Source organism: Protopterus annectens, chromosome 14.part0 (assembly GCF_019279795.1).
Source record: "Protopterus annectens isolate FY-2018-M chromosome 14.part0, PAN1.0, whole genome shotgun sequence".
Lineage (NCBI taxonomy): Eukaryota > Metazoa > Chordata > Ceratodontiformes > Protopteridae > Protopterus > Protopterus annectens.
In genome coordinates, this window is record NC_056748.1 from 777,916,102 (window position 1) to 777,935,564 (window position 19,463).

A 19,463-nucleotide genomic window follows, 5' to 3' on the forward strand; every position below is an offset into this window, starting at 1 on the left:
CTGTGTGGAGTTTAAAGGCGAATGTAGAATCCGGTATTAGACCCAGGTATTTCTTTTCTGTTTGTCAACATTTTAGGACATGATTATTATATAAATTGAGTATTTGTAAATGAAAGCCTTTGAAAGTTTGTATGGTATCAAATATCATTATCGCAGATTTTTGTGTTTACAATTAGTTTACAGAATTCAATGTAATAATACTGGCGGAGTCAACCTGATTTTTTTTTTTTGGTGAAGTTTGCTGATATTTTTGTCTGAATTTACTAATAGGATATCATCTTCTTATAGGGTTAGATTTAAAGTGGATATATCCAGCGTGATATCATTAATCACAATCTCTATTACTGAGCCTATATCATTTGCTGCAGACTGCAGTGCTCTGTTGATGTAGTCCAGTACTCCAGTTCATGTAGGAGAAGTTTGCATCAACAGTTTTGAATTCATGAATCATTAGAAAGATTTCTTTTGGCTTTTCTTATGGCTGTACAAACTAGAACTCATACTCATTAACTAGAAAGCAAATGCATACACTTTAGAACCCAAGAAAAACTTGCCTTGACCACTGAATGGCACATGCCACACAATAATAAATTATTAAAGCCACTAGTAAGTCCAGGCACCTAGGAATATAGTTATATCCAATGTTAAACTTTCCTTTTAATTGAAAGAAATACAAATAAATAAACTACTTTTCTGGTCCTGAAAATGCACTGATTCCTGTATAGTTGCAGGTAAAGGAATTATGCAGAGGCACAGTTGGCTCTTATGACGAACAGTGCCATTCCCAGATGTAGCACTCTCACGCTGTCAACATGAGAGTGTAAAAAAAAAAAAAAAAAAAGAGGTTCATTTGATCTGGTATTCCTCAACACTAGCAGAGTGCCAGGTCATAAAGCCTGTACTTGCCTCAATGTTCTCTGTTTGAGAAATAAAAAATAAATAAATTAAACCAAAAAAACTAGCTGCCGATTGCTCCCCCTAACATATTGCACCTGGGGCGGTTGCTCCCTTCACCCCACCTTTGCTACATTTTAGGAATTATGTTACTTAGCTTTAATAAAGGCTCTTGTCCTGGACACATTTAAGCAACCTATCCATAGGAATGACCTAAATGCCTTGGACAAATATATAACATTTAACAGACTCATCATTGTATGTAGGGGAGCCTGTTTTACCAGTCTGTCAGTTTATGGTCTCTCCGAATCAGCCTAAAAAAGTGAAAATAATCTGTCAGAACTTAACATCTTATCAGAACATTTATGTCATGTAGGTCACCTTCATATCAGTACAGACATCACAACAGTAGAGAATGAGAGCTTGCCAGTGTTGTAGAGAAAGCCAGTGTGTACTGTGTCTTCACAGTAGAACCTGAAGCTGTCAGTAGTGCATTTCTGAAATGTACTGAACCAGTTATTCAGTTTTCATCAGAAAGATAACTGTAACTCACAAATGGAAACTGGATTCACAAACCTTTTGAAGTCTAGTACATATGTGGGAAATTGCAAAAGTAGACTTTGCTAGCACTCACTCCGCAAAGAATTCCAAACATTTTGATCTGTGATTTCTCACAAAATAGTATGAAAAATCAATGCTGTCTCTTTTCCTTGCACTCATAACCTACTTTATGCCTTATCACTTCTTCAGAAGCAAACTAAAATCCATTCTCATTCTAACAGCTCATTTTTGGCTGAGACAACAATGTTTTTGTCTCTTAAGGAACATGACCATGGTTCCTCCATTGCCTTTGTCTGTCCACAAGTCCTTATTAACAAACAGCAAGCCAGGGTGCTACATTTCATTTTCAATAATTTGAATCTTTCAGCATGGACGATAGAATAATGATTCCCAATCCTGGTTATTTATCTACACAAGTCCTGAACAGCTAAAAGACTTTTTAGGGGTGTTCACATTCCTACATACTTTGACTTGGGAAGATGCACCCCTGTTACCCTGCTATGTACATATACTTAGTCCATGAAGTTGCACTTAAGCAACCACTGTAGTGATTGTCTCTTATGGTATCAGTATTGACTTTCTGTTCTTTGAGCTTCCAGATCATGAGCATGCCTGGTTGGCTAAGGTGGAATGATCCCCCCCATTCCTCACAATGAGGGCAAGAACTGTCTTGCAGAAATGGAATAAATTTCTTTCATGAATTGCATTATAAGGTTTAGGTTGTTACAATTGCCTTATCCAATTTGACCTGATTAAAAATAATTGTTTCATTAAAGTCTGACATATTCATCCATCAAAGCTCAATTTCAGGCTCCTTGATTATGGTGTGACACAGTGATGACCTATACAAAAAGTGCAATTGCACACAGAGACATCGAACCTTGAAACTTGCTGTAACAATTGCAATTATTTTTTTTAGGGGAGCTTCACACCATCCCTTGGGAGGATGCAGTTTTAAGTTATCGCAGTTTTGTGTATTGATGACTAGTATATTGCATGCCTGCTTGGCTCCAACATTCTGACTACATCATGCAAATGCATTTTGTATCACTAGTACTGTTGTTGCTACATTTTCTGCACTTTACATGAATTCATACTACTGGTGGTTTAGAGAAGCTGAAATTTATTTCTTTTTATTGGTATATTTAAATTCAGATTTCATGTCAGTTTTGACACTTTAGCAATTTTTAAGTTGTGCTAGTTTTCTTAAATATTTTTGTAGTCACACTGATTTCTGTATCTTTGCAGCTGTTGACCTCCTTTCTGCGACGTACTGTTGTTTATCTCCTGTTTGGAATTGAGTACTTTGGTGAGAGATGAATGTTTGTGGCCTTGTGAGCTAAATTTCAAACCACTTTGGTAATATTTTTACTGTGTGACAGTTGACTGATGTACTGATTTGAAAGTCAGAATATTTCTGTTATGGCATAGAGTTTTACAGTTTGGCTTATTATATCTTCATAGATTCTGACAGTATGTCTGTCTTGCATAGGATACTAAGAGTTAGTTATGGTAGAGGCACCACTATGCTATGGCCGTTTCTTGTTTTCTTATCTCATCTTAAAACCTTTGAATGGTGGAGCATATTTATATTTCTGTTTATCATTTTCAGAACACATTTCAGAATAGTGAATTGGAAAGAGCTCTATATGATAATGGGACTACTAATGTTTGTATTCTGAAAATGACTTGTCAGTGACAGCCAGAGATCAGTGGTGTGAACTGGCTCAGGAGTAATTTTCAGAGAAACCAGTGTAGGTTCACATTTTGACATAGCTCTCCTTGAAGATGTAATGTTAATGTATGTTTATGCATGACTTTTCACTTTTTTGTTGAGAAAAGCAGTCACATTTCTAAAACTGACTTCTGACATTTCTAAAATATGTCAGTTTGATGACAGGAGAAATTGATATTTACTATTGCTGATTGTGACCCATGTTTGACTCGTGAGCCTGGCCACCAGTTAACTTGGGGATGATGACAGGGTGGAAATGTACATGTATCATATTTGACACCAGAACTGTTGCATATGCACATCCCATGATTAAAAAGATGCATGCAGAATTCCAGTCAACTTGGTGTGTGCAATGCATAGAGGTCTACTATCCCTTGTACGAGGAAGCATCCAGAAGTATATACCTTAAAACTGTTCTCCCCTAGGGGTCACCAGGTAATAGATTGTACCAGAGCAGTACAGCTGACGCGAAAAAGGTGAAACTGGGAGTCATGGGATGTGGTAGGTTTTTGTGGTATGCAAGATTTATGTATCACCACCCCCACAAAAAAAATAAATAAATATATAAATTATTTTAATCAAAAAAGCAGATTACTAACTTTTTATTGAGTTGTTTTTTTTTTCTTTTTGTATAGGTACACATTTCAGACGTGTAATTACTGAAGAGGGGGTTGCAGCTGATAAGCCTGAGGAAGTAAAGAGGCTACTTATTTGCACTGGCAAAGTATATTATGATCTTGTGAAAGAACGATCAGTCCAAGGTTTGGATAAGGAAATAGCAATTCTTAGATTGGAGCAGGTATGTGCTTTTCAAAACCTTGTCTGTAACAAATGTAGTTTGAGGAATGGCTGCTTGCATTCTTGTTATGAAGAAAGTACTTCACTAATCCCTATAATACGTTTGAAGAGTGAGAGTTGAATTTTCTTTGCTTTGGAACTTGGTTTGTTGTGATTACATTTTTTTAATAGTTGATAATATTTCATGCCAAGAAAAGTACAGTTCAACAAGGTCTGTTTAGTAGCAGAAGTGTGCCGTGCCAAGAAAGATGCACTTCTGCAACTGCCTTGGGTAATGCATCTTGTAGTGTCAATATTGACGCTCCCTTCTTTGAGCTTCAGAATCATGAGCATGCCTGTTTGGCTAAGGTGGAGTGATCGCCCATTCCTCACAATGAAGACTAGGCAGGTGAACTTTGGATTGGACTCTGACTCCCAAGGGTGCATCTATGCTATTTGAGCCCACAGAATGGCACACTATTCAGAATGTCAGATTTTTTTCAACATCTGGTTTAATTTTTTTCTCATGGGTGTAGGAATACACCTTAAGGACCATGGTTGGACAGCAGCACTAGACTTTGTAAAGGCTTGTTATAAGATCATGTGCTGCTTTTATAGGTTGGTACTAGGCAATCGGCCCTAGGGCCTATACAAGCCTAGCCATAACATTTCCCTGGCTATTTCTTCCCAGAATATTTATTTCCCTGGTCCCCTGTCTAGCAGGGCAACTGACGTGATCCCCGGGTTGAATTTCCTATCTCCCATCCAATCATCAAGGTTCCTTCTGAAAAGGGGCAAAGAGGTGCTCAGCTTGACATATATGGGCAGTGTATTCCAGAATATGAGGAGTCTCTGGGTCAGGAACCTGTCCCTCCAGCAAGTTTTATTCATTGTGATGACCAGGTTTAGATACATGGAGTGTGTAGCTCTGAGGGATTGGGATTTCTTTAAGTGTAGCATGTCAAACAGCTTTGGGTTTGACATGGCCTTGTATGTTAAGAAGAGATGGTCTCTGAGTAGGCAATATGCAACAGAGTATAGCTGGAGTTTTTTTAGATGGACAGCATAGGGCATCTGCTTTAGTCCTGTGATTCTTTTAGTGAGGTATTTATGTGGCCTTTCCAGCTGTTGCAAATGTCTTGTGAAGTACATACCAAATGGGGCATTGTACTCTGTAATGGGTCTAATGAGGGATGAGTACAGTGGGACAATGACCTCCTTTTTTTCTGGATGAAAAGCCTTAGTGATGAGGTGTGCCACACAGAAGGATTTCCTTACTGTTGTGGCGATGTGGTTATCAAAGATGAGACCACTGTCCACCTGAGTCTCTAAGTCCCTTATCACACTGCCACTTATGTGGTAATTCATGGGTACATGTTTTTTCCCATAGGGGATAACTATACATTTCTTGGCATTTAGCTTGAGCCCATGACTCTGGCACCAAGCATCTGTTTCTGTAAGGCCCTTTTGTAGAATATCCACATCATTTGGGGGTTCAATAATGGCTCCCAGTTTGCAGTCATCTGCAAACTTTGTTAGCCAGAGTCCCTTAGTGCTGGCCTGTAATTCAGAGAAGTAGATGCCAAACAAGAGCATGTTCTGTCCTGGATTTAATGAGCTCAAGATGTACGCTGCTAGAGCTTTGGGTAGAAAAGTGTCTCCATTTCCCTCAGTTTCCTGGGAAGAGAATTCTTAAAATTCTGGAACTCCACTATAGATTATCCTTTTTTTACCTACTTTCTTCTCTCCAGAAATAACTAAATCAGTGTCTGGGGTTTGACAGTTCCATGGCACAACAGGATAAATATGGCCCAGATGACTTGGGATTGCTTAGAAGCCCCTGTGCTGCAGGAGCTAGCTGGGAATAGAGGGAGGGAAGCAGTTTGGTCATCTACATGATTGACATCTTTTAAATGGTGGGTTTGAGTTTAACACAGAGTGAAAGACTAAGAACCGATCAAACAGTGCAAGCAGTGTAGCTGGGGAACAGAAACATGCATAAATATGCCTGGGTAAAACAGGTTCAGTACTTTGGAACTTCGTCATCCAAGGGCCTTTGGAGTAATGAAGTTATATGCAGAAAAAAGACTTTGCGAGTCCCTGTTAAAAAGAGGCCACAACAACTTCGCTGGCAGTTTATTACTCTTCAGGCCAAGAAATTCCAGATAAGTACCTCGATGTGTAGGGTCAACAGTACATAAAATTTTTTGGTACTGCTTTAGCAGGTAGTCAAAGTGATTCACTGCAAAGAGTATGTGTCCAAGTGTTTAAGATGGCCAACAATAATTGAAGCTACTTGGCAGTGTAGTCTGACTTCTTTCTTGATTTCCCCACAGAGGTTTTGCACAGTGGAGATCTTTTATGTATTTTATTTAAAATTTATGTACCTGTACTGCGGTGGTGGTGCTGCGGTAGCGTTGTCGCCTCACAGTTAGACATTGCCCATTCGATTCTCAGTTACAGCGTCTTCTATGTGGCGACATGCGTGAATGGGCGTTCCTTTGTTGAAGGTTGTGTGTTAGGCCCGGCAAGCCAGCACATAAAAATCTACTGCCAATCATTAGCGGACCGGAGTTCCGCTGTGGCGACCCCTAACCGGGAAAAGCCGAAAGACACAAATAAACAAATTTAAAATTTATGTACCTGGGTAGAGCACTGATCACAAATGACCAATTTCAGCCTCAGCCTAGAAATAAAAATAAATCAGAATTGTATTTAGTGAAACAGCAAAAGTATAATGAAACCACACATATCCGATACACCATTATCAGGTAACAAAAATGAAGAGAGTGTACACGACTGTAATTATTATTTAAAGTAAATCAAGACAAATCTCATGAAAGTAAGGTTTCTGGATAATTAGCACTGTGTGTTATTTAAGTGAGAATGACAGGGTAGTCAAGTGTAGTGAAGGTTGTTAGAGGTTGTGAGTAGATGGAAGAAGTTATGTTAAGCAAAAGTCTATGTGAGTGAGAAGTGTAGATTGGTGCAGCTGAACGTGCCATATGAGGGGCAGTAAGAGTGTTAATAATAGGACAAAAAGACAGTGATGTAGTTCCGGTTAGGTGATATGGTTAGATGAGAGGCAATGACATTTGGCTGATGAGAGTTGGTAGTATATACACACACACACACACACAACGAGGTATACATACCTAAACTCCAAAATTAAAAATTTTATTTATTTATTTTATTTTTATTTTACATTTGATAACTGGGAAAATCCACTGTACACAAGTCCTTTTTCATTGGAGGCCCGAGGAGAAAAGCTACGCAAATAACAATAATAAAGAACAAATGTGGTATAGGTATACAAAATAATTATGACAAGTACAGAATGCAATATAAAAAATAATTATAACGTATAGAAAGAATACATCATCTGTAAGTAGATACAAGTAAACAATATTGGTACCTACAGATATATAAGAAAGTTTAAAAAAGACCAGTATCGATATGTAGGAGTCCTACGTTCTAGCCTTATTTACAAAAACATGTGAGCTATTAAACATCATATACTGGGTTGAGGATAGTGAAAATTAAGGTAGGGACTATCCTGGACCAGTACAGGAGCAGAGCCAAGTAGATGTAAAGTGTGTTCTTAGTGACTTTTTAAACAGTGATAAGGACGAGATGGAACTTATGTGTGGTGGCAAAGAGTTCCATTTTTTGGGCACAAAATTAGAGAAGAGAGATTCCCCTGCTGTGTTGTTGGGTTTAGTTACTTCAAGAAGGAATTTATTGTTAGAGCAGAGAGTCCTGTTACAAGAGTATGGTTGAAGTATGTTTTGCAGTGAGGGGGTTTTCTCAGGATGATACAGAATTTTATGAGCTAGCATAAGTTGATTGTACTGCAAGAGTTGGGGAAATTCTAGGCAGTTAAGGTGCTTTGAAGCTGTGGAGGGGAGAGGTATGCTTTTCTGCATCCACTTAATAAATATACTAACTTCAGAGTCACACAACCATGCAGTAAGTTAAACACCCAGAAAAAGGTAACCTCTTTCAGCAAAATGTTATATAACAAATTGCAGCTGGAGCTCAGAAATTCAGTAAAAAGGTATAAAAAAATTAAACTCGTATTAATACACCTTATGATTTCAAGATGTCTGCACCCTGAAAATTGGCTCGATTAGAGCTCTTCCAGTGTGAAACAAAAAGTGGTATAAAAAAGCCAGCAAAAGCTAATAAAATAGGCATAATTCAGTCTCTTGTTAGTCACTACACAGTCTGGATGTCAGAAAAGAAGAAATACAGAGAAAGTAAGAGAAAATCAATTAGAAAAGGAGAAGAAAACAGGTGGGGACGAGCCTTGTAGCTGTATAGCAAAAATCAGTTTAAGTTTTAACTTTTGTGCAGGAGATGGTTTCCAGTAATTTAGAGGAAAAATAAATGTATTCAAATGTTTTTAAGCTAAGGGAGGCACTACAGCAATATATATAAAGTAAAATGGTAAAAGCCTAGAGGTAAAAGAAAAATGTTATTCAGATGACTGATAAAACTGAAGAACTCAGATGATGACATGTAGAAAAGAATGTCTGAATTTGAGGCTTCTGAAGAAAAGTGTTTAACAATATTAGAGTTAGAAGTCAGTGCACACAGAGAAAGCCTGAGATTTTCTGCTGTGCCAGACAAACTGGAAGGAATACATTGAATTTATTTTATAGACAGTACAAATAAGCAACTGCGGTGGTGGTGCTGCGGTAGTGTTGTCGCCTCACAGTTAGACGTTGCCCGTTCGATTCTCAGAGCGTCTTCTGTGTGGTGACATGCATGAATGGGCATTCCTTCGCTGAAGGTTGTGCGTTAGGCACGGCAAGCCAGTACGTAAAAATCTACTGCCAATCATTAGCAGACCGGAGTTCCGCTGTGGCGACCCCTAACCGGGAAAAGCCGAAAGAAACAAACAAACAAATAAGCAACTGAATTGGTATTCTACATCAGGATTTGTTAACTGAAAGAAGAAAAGAAAGGTAATAATGGCAGGCTTGTGGTAATAAGGGGTTGTTAGCATGGAAGAAGGATTACAATGGCATGTATTTATATTGTTGCAAGCTCTGCGAGTACGGCAGCTGCAAGGTCCCAAGAGAAAGAGTAATCCAAACAAAAAACAAGGACCAGCATACAAGGCACCTTATTGTAACATAGAATACTTTAATAAAAGTATTTTGGTTCTTTTGACAGACCCGTTTCGGCTAATTCAATACAGAGCCTTCATCAGTGTAAAAGATTCACAAAAAAAGAACCAATTTATAAATAAATGAATAGACCATGTGATTAATTACAAATGCTCATTAAGATCTGGCTTAAAGAGACCACCAAGTTTAATAATCCATTTTCTCTCCATGGAATTCAGTAATTCATGCCAACCTAATTTATTGTTTCTGGATCTGTTTATTTTATTTATAATGGTGAAACTAAAACATGCATTACTGTGTATTAATGAATGCTTATAAAGAGCATTGATTTCTCTCTTGTTTTTAATGTCACTGAGGTGTTCAGATATTCTGAATTTCAAGGGTCTTGAAGTTTGACCAACGTAAAATGCAGGACAGTTGCACTTGGCCAAATATATTACCCAGTCCGAGGAACAGTTGGCAAAAAATTTTATATTATAAACCTCGGGGGTATTTTGACTACTAACATTTTTTGTTTTAAATAACTTGGCACAATGTGTGCAGTGTCCGCAAGGAAAGCATCCAAGTAAACGTTCACCTGATAGTGTGGTTTGGATAGTGTTGGTAATTTTGGCTTCGGAATGTTTGAAATGATTGAAAAAAGCAGATAAATTTCTGCCTTTACGGAAAGAAAACAGGCATCTGTCACCAAGTATTTCATTGAGTTTTGGATCACATGTTAATATATTCCAGTTTTGCTGGACGGTATTGATTAATATGTTAGTATTACGTCCATATGTAGTGATGAGTCTGGGTGGTTTGGAATTTGATTGATTCCTATTTTTGTAAAGGAGATCATCCCTATTCATATTGTCCACAGTGTGTTTTATGTGTAATAATTGACCCATTTTGTAACCCCGGTCATGAAATCTGAGAACTAAATCATCCCTAAATCGTGTATAGGTGTGTCGATCAGAACAAATGCATTTAATACGCATGAACTGGGATTTGGGAATGTTTTTGTAAATATGGGGGGGGGGGTTGAAAGCTGGAGGCATGGAGGCATGAATTATTATCAGGGAATTTACGATGAATTTCTGTAGTCAACGTATGATCAGATGCGCGGAAAACCAGAACATCCAAAAAAATAATTTTATTTTTATCATAGTTGACAGAGAATTCGATTCCCCATTTATTTTCATTGAAGTATGTGGTGAATTCCAAAAGATATTCAGTATCCGCCCTCCATACCAACCACCAGTCGTCCAGATATCTACGCCAGATGTCCATTTCTTCTATATAAATATTGTGCGAAGTGTCATAAATGACCTGTTCTTCGAAATAAGCCATGAACAAATCTGCGTATATAGGAGCGAAAGAAGCCCCCATTGCTGTCCCCTTAGTTTGCAAATAACAGTTTCCCGTGTAAAAGAATACATTCTTCGTCAATACATGTTCTGTCAAACACAACAGAAGGGTATTAAAGCCGGGTTTGTATAATTCAGTCTTATTGAGCCAATATTCTAAGGCCTCCAAACCAGCCCAGTGGGGAATGTTGGTGTATAGTGATATTACATCCAATGTACAAAGTAACCAGTCTGGTTCCAACTGTGTTTCGGAAATGATTTGAAGAAATTCTGTGGTGTCCCTAATCCTTGCTCTGACACATTTTAAAAGCGGCTGTAAGTATTTGGTTAAGAAAAGAGATAAAGGTTCGGTTAATTAATTCCTGCCAGAAACCATAGGTCTACCAGGAGGATTCTGGAGGTTTTTATGTATTTTGGGTATAACATATATGTACTGTGGGCAAGGGTTGGATATAGTGAGTTGGGACTGTGTGTTTTTGGTGGTGATACCTTCTTCAACAGCTAATGTAAGGAAAGAATCAATCTGTTGTTTGAAGACAGGTGTTGGGTCAATGGTTAATTAGGTATAGTATCGTACACTGGATAATTGTCTAAAAGCTTCATTGTCATATTGAGACAGATCCTGTACTACTATCGAACCCCCTTTGTCAGCACCAATGATAACCAGCTCATGATTGTTGGCTAGTTTGGTAATGTTGTCCATGCATGTTCTGGCTATATTATTGGGTAAAGGGGGAATTGACCTGTATTGAAAGTGAAGGTCTTTAATAATCGCATGTTGAAACATGGAAACATGTTGATTCATGGGAGGCATAAAAGAGGATTTGTGATATTTAAATTCATCAGAGATCTTTGATGACTGTTGTTCCTGAAAAAATAATTTGAGGTTGAGAATCCTGCAATTTGAAATGATGTCATTAACAAAACTTTCTTCTGAAACAAAGAAACCTGGAATAAATGATAACCCTTTATGGAGACTTTCAATTTCATATGAGGTAAGGACATGAGATGAAATGTTTGTTATATTCACATTTCTTCTTTGGTCACAAACATCTGTAGTATACTTTCCATGTTGTCTACAGCTTTTATGTTTTCTGCCCCCCAACAAGAAGAAACATCTCTTAAATTTGTTGAAATATTGGCTAATTATCACAACAGGATTATTGAACAAGAAATAGCATCCATTACCTTACTCAGTGATAAAGCCAAGCGGTTTGAGGGACAGACTATATATACTAATAGCATAAAAAATTTAAGTAAAGAATTGTTAACATTAGAAACCCAGTTAAAAGAAAGGAAAAGAAATAAGTTTCAAGGAGACTTAGATGATTACACCAAAGGTGATCCCTTCAATTTTGAAAATAAAGTAAAACACGTCCGATTTAGTTCACAAAATCGGACTACTTCCAAAAGGAAACGCACTAAATCTATTCTAAAAAACGGTACACTTTACAACACAGACACATCAGCTGAAGATTCTTTTTCAGGTTTAGACACTGACTCTGTGGGTGCTACAGGCTCACCAGCATTGAAAAGAAGGAATTCCCTAATAATTCAGGGTTTACACACAGGAGGAGGGGGGGGGGCAGAAAACATAATCAGGATCTGTCTCAATATGACAATGAAGCTTTTAGACAATTATCCAATGTACGATACTATACCCAATTAACCATTGACCCAACACCTGTCTTCAAACAACAGATTGATTCTTTCCTTTCATTAGCTGTTGAAGAAGGTATCATCACCAAAAACACACGGTCCCAACTCACTATATCCAACCCTTGCCCCACAGTACATATATTTTCTACCCAAAATACATAAAAACCTCCAGAATCCTCCTGGTAGACCTATTGTTTCTGGCAGGAATTCATTAACCGAACCTGTATCTCTCTTCTTAACCAAATACTTACAGCCGCTTTTAAAATGTGTCAGAGCAAGGATTAGGGACACCACGGAATTTCTTCAAATCATTTCCGAAACACAGTTGGAACCAGACTGGTTACTTTGTACATTGGATGTAACATCACTATACACCAACATTCCCCACTGGGCTGGTTTGGAGGCCTTAGAATATTGGCTCAACAAGACTAAATTATACAAACCCGGCTTTAATACCCTTCTGTTGTGTTTGACAGAACATGTATTGACGAAGAATGTATTCTTTTACAAGGGAACCTGTTATTTGCAAACTAAGGGGACAGCAATGGGGGCTTCTTTCGCTCCTATATACGCAGATTTGTTCATGGCTTATTTCGAAGAACAGGTCATTTATGACACCGCACAATATTTATATAGAAGAAATGGACATCTGGCGTAGATATCTGGACGACTGCTGGTTGGTATGGAGGGCGGATACTGAATATCTTTTGGAATTCATAACATACTTGAATGAAAATAAATGGGGAATCGAATTCTCTGTCAACTATGATAAAAATAAAATAATTTTTTTGGATGTTCTGGTTTGCCGCGCATCTGATCATACGTTGACTACAGAAATTCATCGTAAATTCTCTGATAATAATTCACTCCTCCATGCCTCCAGCTTTCACCCCCCCCCTCCCATATTTACAAAAACATTCCCAAATCCCAGTTCCTGCGTATTAAACGCATTTGTTCTGATCGACACACCTATACACGATTTAGGGACAATTTAGTTCTCAGATTTCATGACCGGGGTTACAAAATGGGTCAATTATTACACACAAAACACACTGGACAATATGAATAGGGATGATCTCCTTCTTTACAAAAATAGGAATCAATCAAATTCCAAACCACCCAGACTCATCACTACATATGGACGTATTGCTAACATATTAATCAATACTGTCCAGCAAAACTGGAATATATTAACATGTGATCCAAAATTCAATGAAATACTTGGTGACAGATGCCTGTTTTCTTTCCGTAAAGGCAGAAATGTATCTGCTTTTTTCAATCATTTCAAACATTCCGAAGCCAAAATTACCAACACTATCCAAACCATACTATCAGGTGAACCTTTACTTGGATGCTTTCCTTGCGAACACTGCACACATTGTGCCAAGTTATTTAAAACAAAAAATTTTAGTAGTCAAAATACCGCCAAGGTTTATAATATAAAATTTTTTGCCAACTGTTCCTCGGACTGGGTAATATAGTTGGCCAAGTGCAACTGTCCTGCATTTTACATTGGTTAAACTTCAAGACTCTTGAAATTCAGAATATCTGAACACCTCAGTGACATTAAAAACAAGAGAGAAACCAATGCTCTTTATAAGCAATCATTAATACACAGTAATGCATGTTTTAGTTTCACCATTATATATAAAATAAACAGATCCAGAAACAATAAATTAGGTTGGCATGAATTACTGAATTCCATGGAAAGAAAATGGATTATTAAACTTGGTGGTCTCTTTAAGCCAGATCTTAATGAGCATTTGTAATTAATCACATTGTCTATTCATTTATTTATAAATTGTTTCTTTTTTTTGTGAATCTTTTACACTGATGAAGGCTCTGTATTGAATTAGCCGAAACCGGTCTGTCAAAAGAACCAAAATACAAAAGTAATCTATGTTACAATAAGGTGCCTTGTATGCTGGTCCTTGTTTTTTGTATGTATTTATATTGTACCTAAAGCTAATCTTATGGAGGTTAAGAGAATTTGGGGAGAAATAATTAGATTTCAGCAGGTAATATATTATTTATGGGTGGGGACTGGGACCTGATTTACAATAGTGGGGATATATCAGGTAGACCTATAAGGGAAAGTACAACAAAAGAGGGTAGACATCTAAAGAGATGGAAGATGTGAATTTACTAACAGAATCTCAAACAGAATTTACATGTTATTCCCCAAGGTATAATAACGGAGCTAAACTGAGTAGAAATTGTATTTCACAGGAGCATGGATATTTAGTTAAAAGATATGAAACATGTCCTCTCTGTTTTCGTGTGGGTTGTCCTACAGTTGCTCCAGTTTCCTTCCACATTCCAAAGACATGCAGTAGGTGGATTGAACACTAAATTGGCCATTGGTGTCAGTGTGTGATGTGAAAGAAATACCGTGGCAGAGCTAGCCACTCAGTAGTGTAAACCTTAGCTCTAGATTGTCAGTGTTGAAGTGACACCCCTACCCCATCTGCAAAAATGGGAAAAGGGATTGCGGATGGATAGATGGATTCAAAACACATCCGATAACTTTTTTTTTTCCAGATCATGCAGCAATAAAGACAAAGACAGAGTAGTCAAGAAAAATGAGACAATGAACTTTCCTACTTAGCTGTTGCAAACAGTGGAATTTAAAGAATGGCTAGTGGAGATTATTTTAGAGTTATCATGAAAAACAGAAATTTCTTCAGACGGGATCGATAGAGAGTGGTATAAAATAAATTAAAATTGAGTTTAAAATATGGTAGAAATAAGAGAGAAGGAGCTATGGGAAAAAAGTATCAGGAATTATTTAGAGGGGTTGTCAAAGATAGAAGTACTGCAGAAGAAGGGGAAACTCACAGAACAAGAAAAAAAGAAATTGCTGAGTGCTAATGGGAAAATAAGAGAGAGTTTTCATTGTATGTATCAAATTAGAAATGTTGCTGGTAATCAAGAACTTTTAATAATAACTCTAGAGCACAAAAACGTCTAGCACGACAACTGTATACCACGTCAGACAGTTGGGCTGGGAGAGGTTATCATCTGTCTTTCCTTACTCATATACCCATGATCTTACCTGTCCTGAGAGAGAGGAAAAATTACTAGAAGACAGAGGTATGTTAACCACAGCCATCATTCATATTGCACAGCATTATACATAGACAGTACTGAAAGGGAGTATTTAATTTTGTATCCTGAGGATGTTGATGAAAACAGATAGGTATTTTGGGTCAGGCAGTAGTGTCTCAGAGGATGCACAGTGAGTATATAGATGTGAGGCTTCACAAGCACCATGTAAACCCTGCAAAGGTCTGCCCATTATTGCTGCTAGTGATCTGTATACTTGGTGAGGTGATACCAAGTCTTGTCTATACCACTTGTGGTCCATGATCAATATGTCTCTTATCATGGGGTACATAATGTTGTCATGAGTACCCCTGGCACAGTCCTAGTAACTGTTCTGATCCATGAGCTCTGTGCCATAGAAATGTGTGCATTTTGTGTGCCATGGTGTTCCCTGCTCCAGTACTTGTAATTGTTGTGCACTGTGGCTGCCACGTTTTGGGAGTGTGTGAGAGTATATCTCACACAGTGGTACATACATAGTACAACCCTTGTAACCATTCAACTCCTTGGCAACTGTGAACTGAAGGTTTGTATGCAAAAAGTGCACTGTTATGATCCATGGAGCAGTCCTTATGAGAGTTACGTTCTAGAAGTACTACTGGGCACAGTGCATAGTTTCTTTATAGAGTTTTGATTGGTAAGTCATTGTTGGGTATGTTTGACTGCAAACTTTATTTTGGGAAGTTTTAAATACTGATTACTGACACTATTATGTACTACTGCAGTTGTTATACTACCCCAGATAAATGACATCCTAATGCTACCCCAGCTTTAGCATACTCTTCGAAGTTCTTTTCCCTATAAATAAAATGCATTGAAGAATCTTTTATGATGTCTCAATTATTGTGCTAAATTCAGTAGTAAGCTTGTGTGATGGAATCCTACATAAATTGGCTGTATAGAAAACAGAAAAAGTGCATATCCCTTAATCCCTTCTTTCTCTCTATAGAAGTGAAGTAAAAGTAGAAAGTGGGACCCTTAAATAAACCATCAGGGAGTACAAAGCCAGTCATGAATTTGTAGTCACGTAAGCCAAGAATAATCACAAGATCTTCATTTGCTTTAGAAATCTCAGATGCAACATCCAGATGTTCATCACTGCCAAAGCCTCAGTGGCATTTTGGGCTATCTGACAAAATAACCCAGTACTGACCAGCTTCCAAAAGCTCACACTCCCCTCTGTCACTTCCTGTGACAGCCGAGTGGCTGAGCATATCCTGAGAGCGAAGCCTTCAGCTGTCAGAAGTGAGTATTCATTCTTTTTCTCCCATCCAACAAAGAGAAAGTCATCTAACTCTTCACAGGATCCAGTGTTCATCTTCCAGCTTACTGCATAGATAAGCCCCATTTCTGGACCCTTTCTCTCATTTTATTATTAGATTTGTTATTTTCTTTCCATTTTTTATATTTATTTAAAATATTTATTGTAATATTTTATTTCTTTCAGTGTTTACAGTAATTCCTGTTGGAATGTCTGCTTGTAGTAAGGTGTATTTGGTTTCTGTCTTTGACAAATGTTTGTCTTTACAGTTTCTGAGAAAATTTTCAATGTTTCTCTCAGAAGTGCAGTGCATGTGTCTGCTGTTAGACATGAGGCTTATCTTTACTGTAGTTACTCTGCTTTAGGAAAATATTGCAAAACCTGAATTTGTCAGCATTTATACATCATTTATTATATGGATGGCTGTGTGTGTTTTTCACAGCAGATCACGTTTTACCACGAATTAAGTTATTTGAATGCACTGTGGATGTTTTCTTCCCTCTGACAAGAAACTGTAGTTTAATTTAATATTAACTGTTATTTTATGGTAGTTTAGTACACTTAAACTGTGTGGAACTAATTTGGACTTGGTGTGCTGGAAATTCTTTAGTATCTGTCAGCTGTAAAAGAATCATAAACACATTTCAGAAATGTTTGTGATAATAGCACAGTTTTGCAGAATTTAATTGTCTGGGGACATTCTTATTACTAGAAACTGTAAGTGCTTATTGTAATACATTATATCAAGTACTGTCGGTTTATTATTCCTGCTGGTGTTCTCTCTGTCCACTGACTTGATGGATCATAACTTGGGTACTCCACCACTACAACAACCCACCCTTCAAATCTGGTTGCACCTAAAAAAAATAAATAAAAATATGCTTCAGCCTACAATTAGTGATTCTGTTGGGGCCAGTGGTCTGCTGACAGACCACTTACCTTTTGACCCATCTCCCTCTAGTGTAGCTGTGCTGGCCATTATGGAACAGTGGTTAGACACATCCAATGGGGCTGTTTTCCAGTCCCTTGTGCAGGTATGGAAGAACCAAACCCTTTAGGTGCAGGAGTTCTCTGAGGTAAGAGACCCCTTGCCACACCTAATACTCTGTTCCCAGATGTATCAAATAGTGAAGTTCACAAGAAAACAAAACAGAAGCTTAGTCATAGAGCTGGTAATTAGATTCAAGCTTTTTATAAGGCTGATGTGGTTTCCTTGACACCTAATTCTGGTGGTTGTGTTCCCATCCATGGCTCTAGTGCAAGTTTGGCTAGAGACCTTTTGGTTGTTTAAGAAAATGATGAGGAATCTTTTGAGGAAAGCGGTGTTTTCCTAGCTGACAGTAAGTCCAGTCAGTCCGATTCTTCTGAAGTTCAAACCAAACAAGGGATCTGCTGTTGTCAATCTTCACTTAATCCTTGACTGTGGGTTCAGTTCCATATCTCGGAATCACCTCAGCCGTTACTCCAGCTTGCACCTTCCAAAAACTCTTGAGCTTAACTCTACCTCTCAGGATTACCTCAGATCTCTTTTGCTACTTCACGTTCCTTTCCTGACATCTCTCGAGCTAGCCTTTTCTTATAACTGTGTTATTTACCTTTTTTCGAAAATCTTTAATGAGTTGTTTCCTTAAGTCTTTATTCACTTACACAGCTCCTCTTTCCTTAATCTGAGTAGTGTTTTTCTCCTGAATACCATCGTTGGTAGTTCTCCCTCCTCCTTGCTTACCTTTATGGTAATCTTCCGTACCATTGTTGGTACCCCCTTTCACTTTCCCTCTAATTACTGTTGCAGTAAATCTTTTGTACCATTGTTGGTATGTTTTCTTTCTCTAGTTATATAAAAAGAAAAAAAAAATTACTCAGACTTTGCTTTTCTCCTCTCTGTGACCTTGTGTGAGAGTGTCTTTTTGACATGGCTGAGAAGACTAAAGGTACTTCTGGCTTAAAGAGATGCCAGAAGTGTAATCTCAAACTGCCAAACTTGGACCGACACTCCTTGTGTGTCTACTGCTTGGGCCTGGTGCACCTTCAAGAAGACTGTGCCATCTGTCATGGCTTTAGACACTGGGCCCTTGCAGAGAGGAAAAATAAGCTCATCTTGAAAGGCCTTATAAAATCTAGCTTCAATGAGGCCTTATCTGTAGCTTCCAAGACTGATGTTAGCTCCTCTTCTTCTTCCTATTTATCCAGACATGAAGGATCTAAGAAAAAAGACCAAGATTTCCCCGGTTCCCACAGTTTCGGCAGAACCGAATGGAAAGCAGCTGCCTTCATTGGTGCCGTAGGTGCTAATCTCTGCACTGACAATTTTGGCACCCAATACTACTTCAGATAGACATTTTCCCCTTCCTCCAGTCTCAGAATCGAAGGAGTTTTCATTTAAAAAATTGCCCCACATGAAATATTCTCCAACAGTCGATCCCTTTGTAGACCGAAATCCAAGCCCATTCAGGCCGTTCCACCAACAGCCCCACAGAGTCCGATGTTCTGAGGCTAGTGCACCAGCTCCTGATGGCAAGGGGATTAGCCACTTCTTCAGTTCCTAGCACTTCTGGCTGTGGAACTTTACATGCCTCTAAACTGGTTCTCATTCCTCCTCTGACTCCAGCTGAGCCTTTGGAGTTCCTGGTTCAAACAGTCCCAGCGTCGAGTCGACTGTTTCAGTGCCTATGAGATCTTTTTCTCTGGTGCCGATGACTACCCTGAGCTCGTCGGTTCTGTCAGAACTGGAGACCTCTCAGAGTCGGAGCTTCGTTGTCAGCTCAGGGAAGCGTGGATTGACACTGATGTTGTCTGAGCCATCCATACTTCTCGGGGCTTTGCCACACACTTTTACCTCAGGGGTGGCTACCTTGGTGCAGGATGGGACCACAGTTTTGAAGGAGTCTGTTTCAGTCCATTACTCTATGGGGGGGGGGGTCCTGCTTTCTTGGCCATGCAGAGGGCCTTGTCCACTACAGGCTCACAGCCAATACCTCTGTCATCGGAGC

At 38.4% G+C, this 19,463-nt stretch overlaps 1 protein-coding gene across 1 annotated transcript in view; it reads left to right on the forward strand.

The window, feature by feature from the left end:
• The window catches only part of OGDHL (oxoglutarate dehydrogenase L), a 2,090,792-nt gene that overhangs the window by 1,950,000 nt on the left and 121,329 nt on the right, over window positions 1-19,463 (forward strand). The window contains exon 19 of the mRNA XM_044055619.1: window positions 3,826-3,989. Coding sequence (XP_043911554.1) covers window positions 3,826-3,989 — 164 coding nt within the window. The remainder of the gene's footprint in view (window positions 1-3,825; window positions 3,990-19,463) is intronic.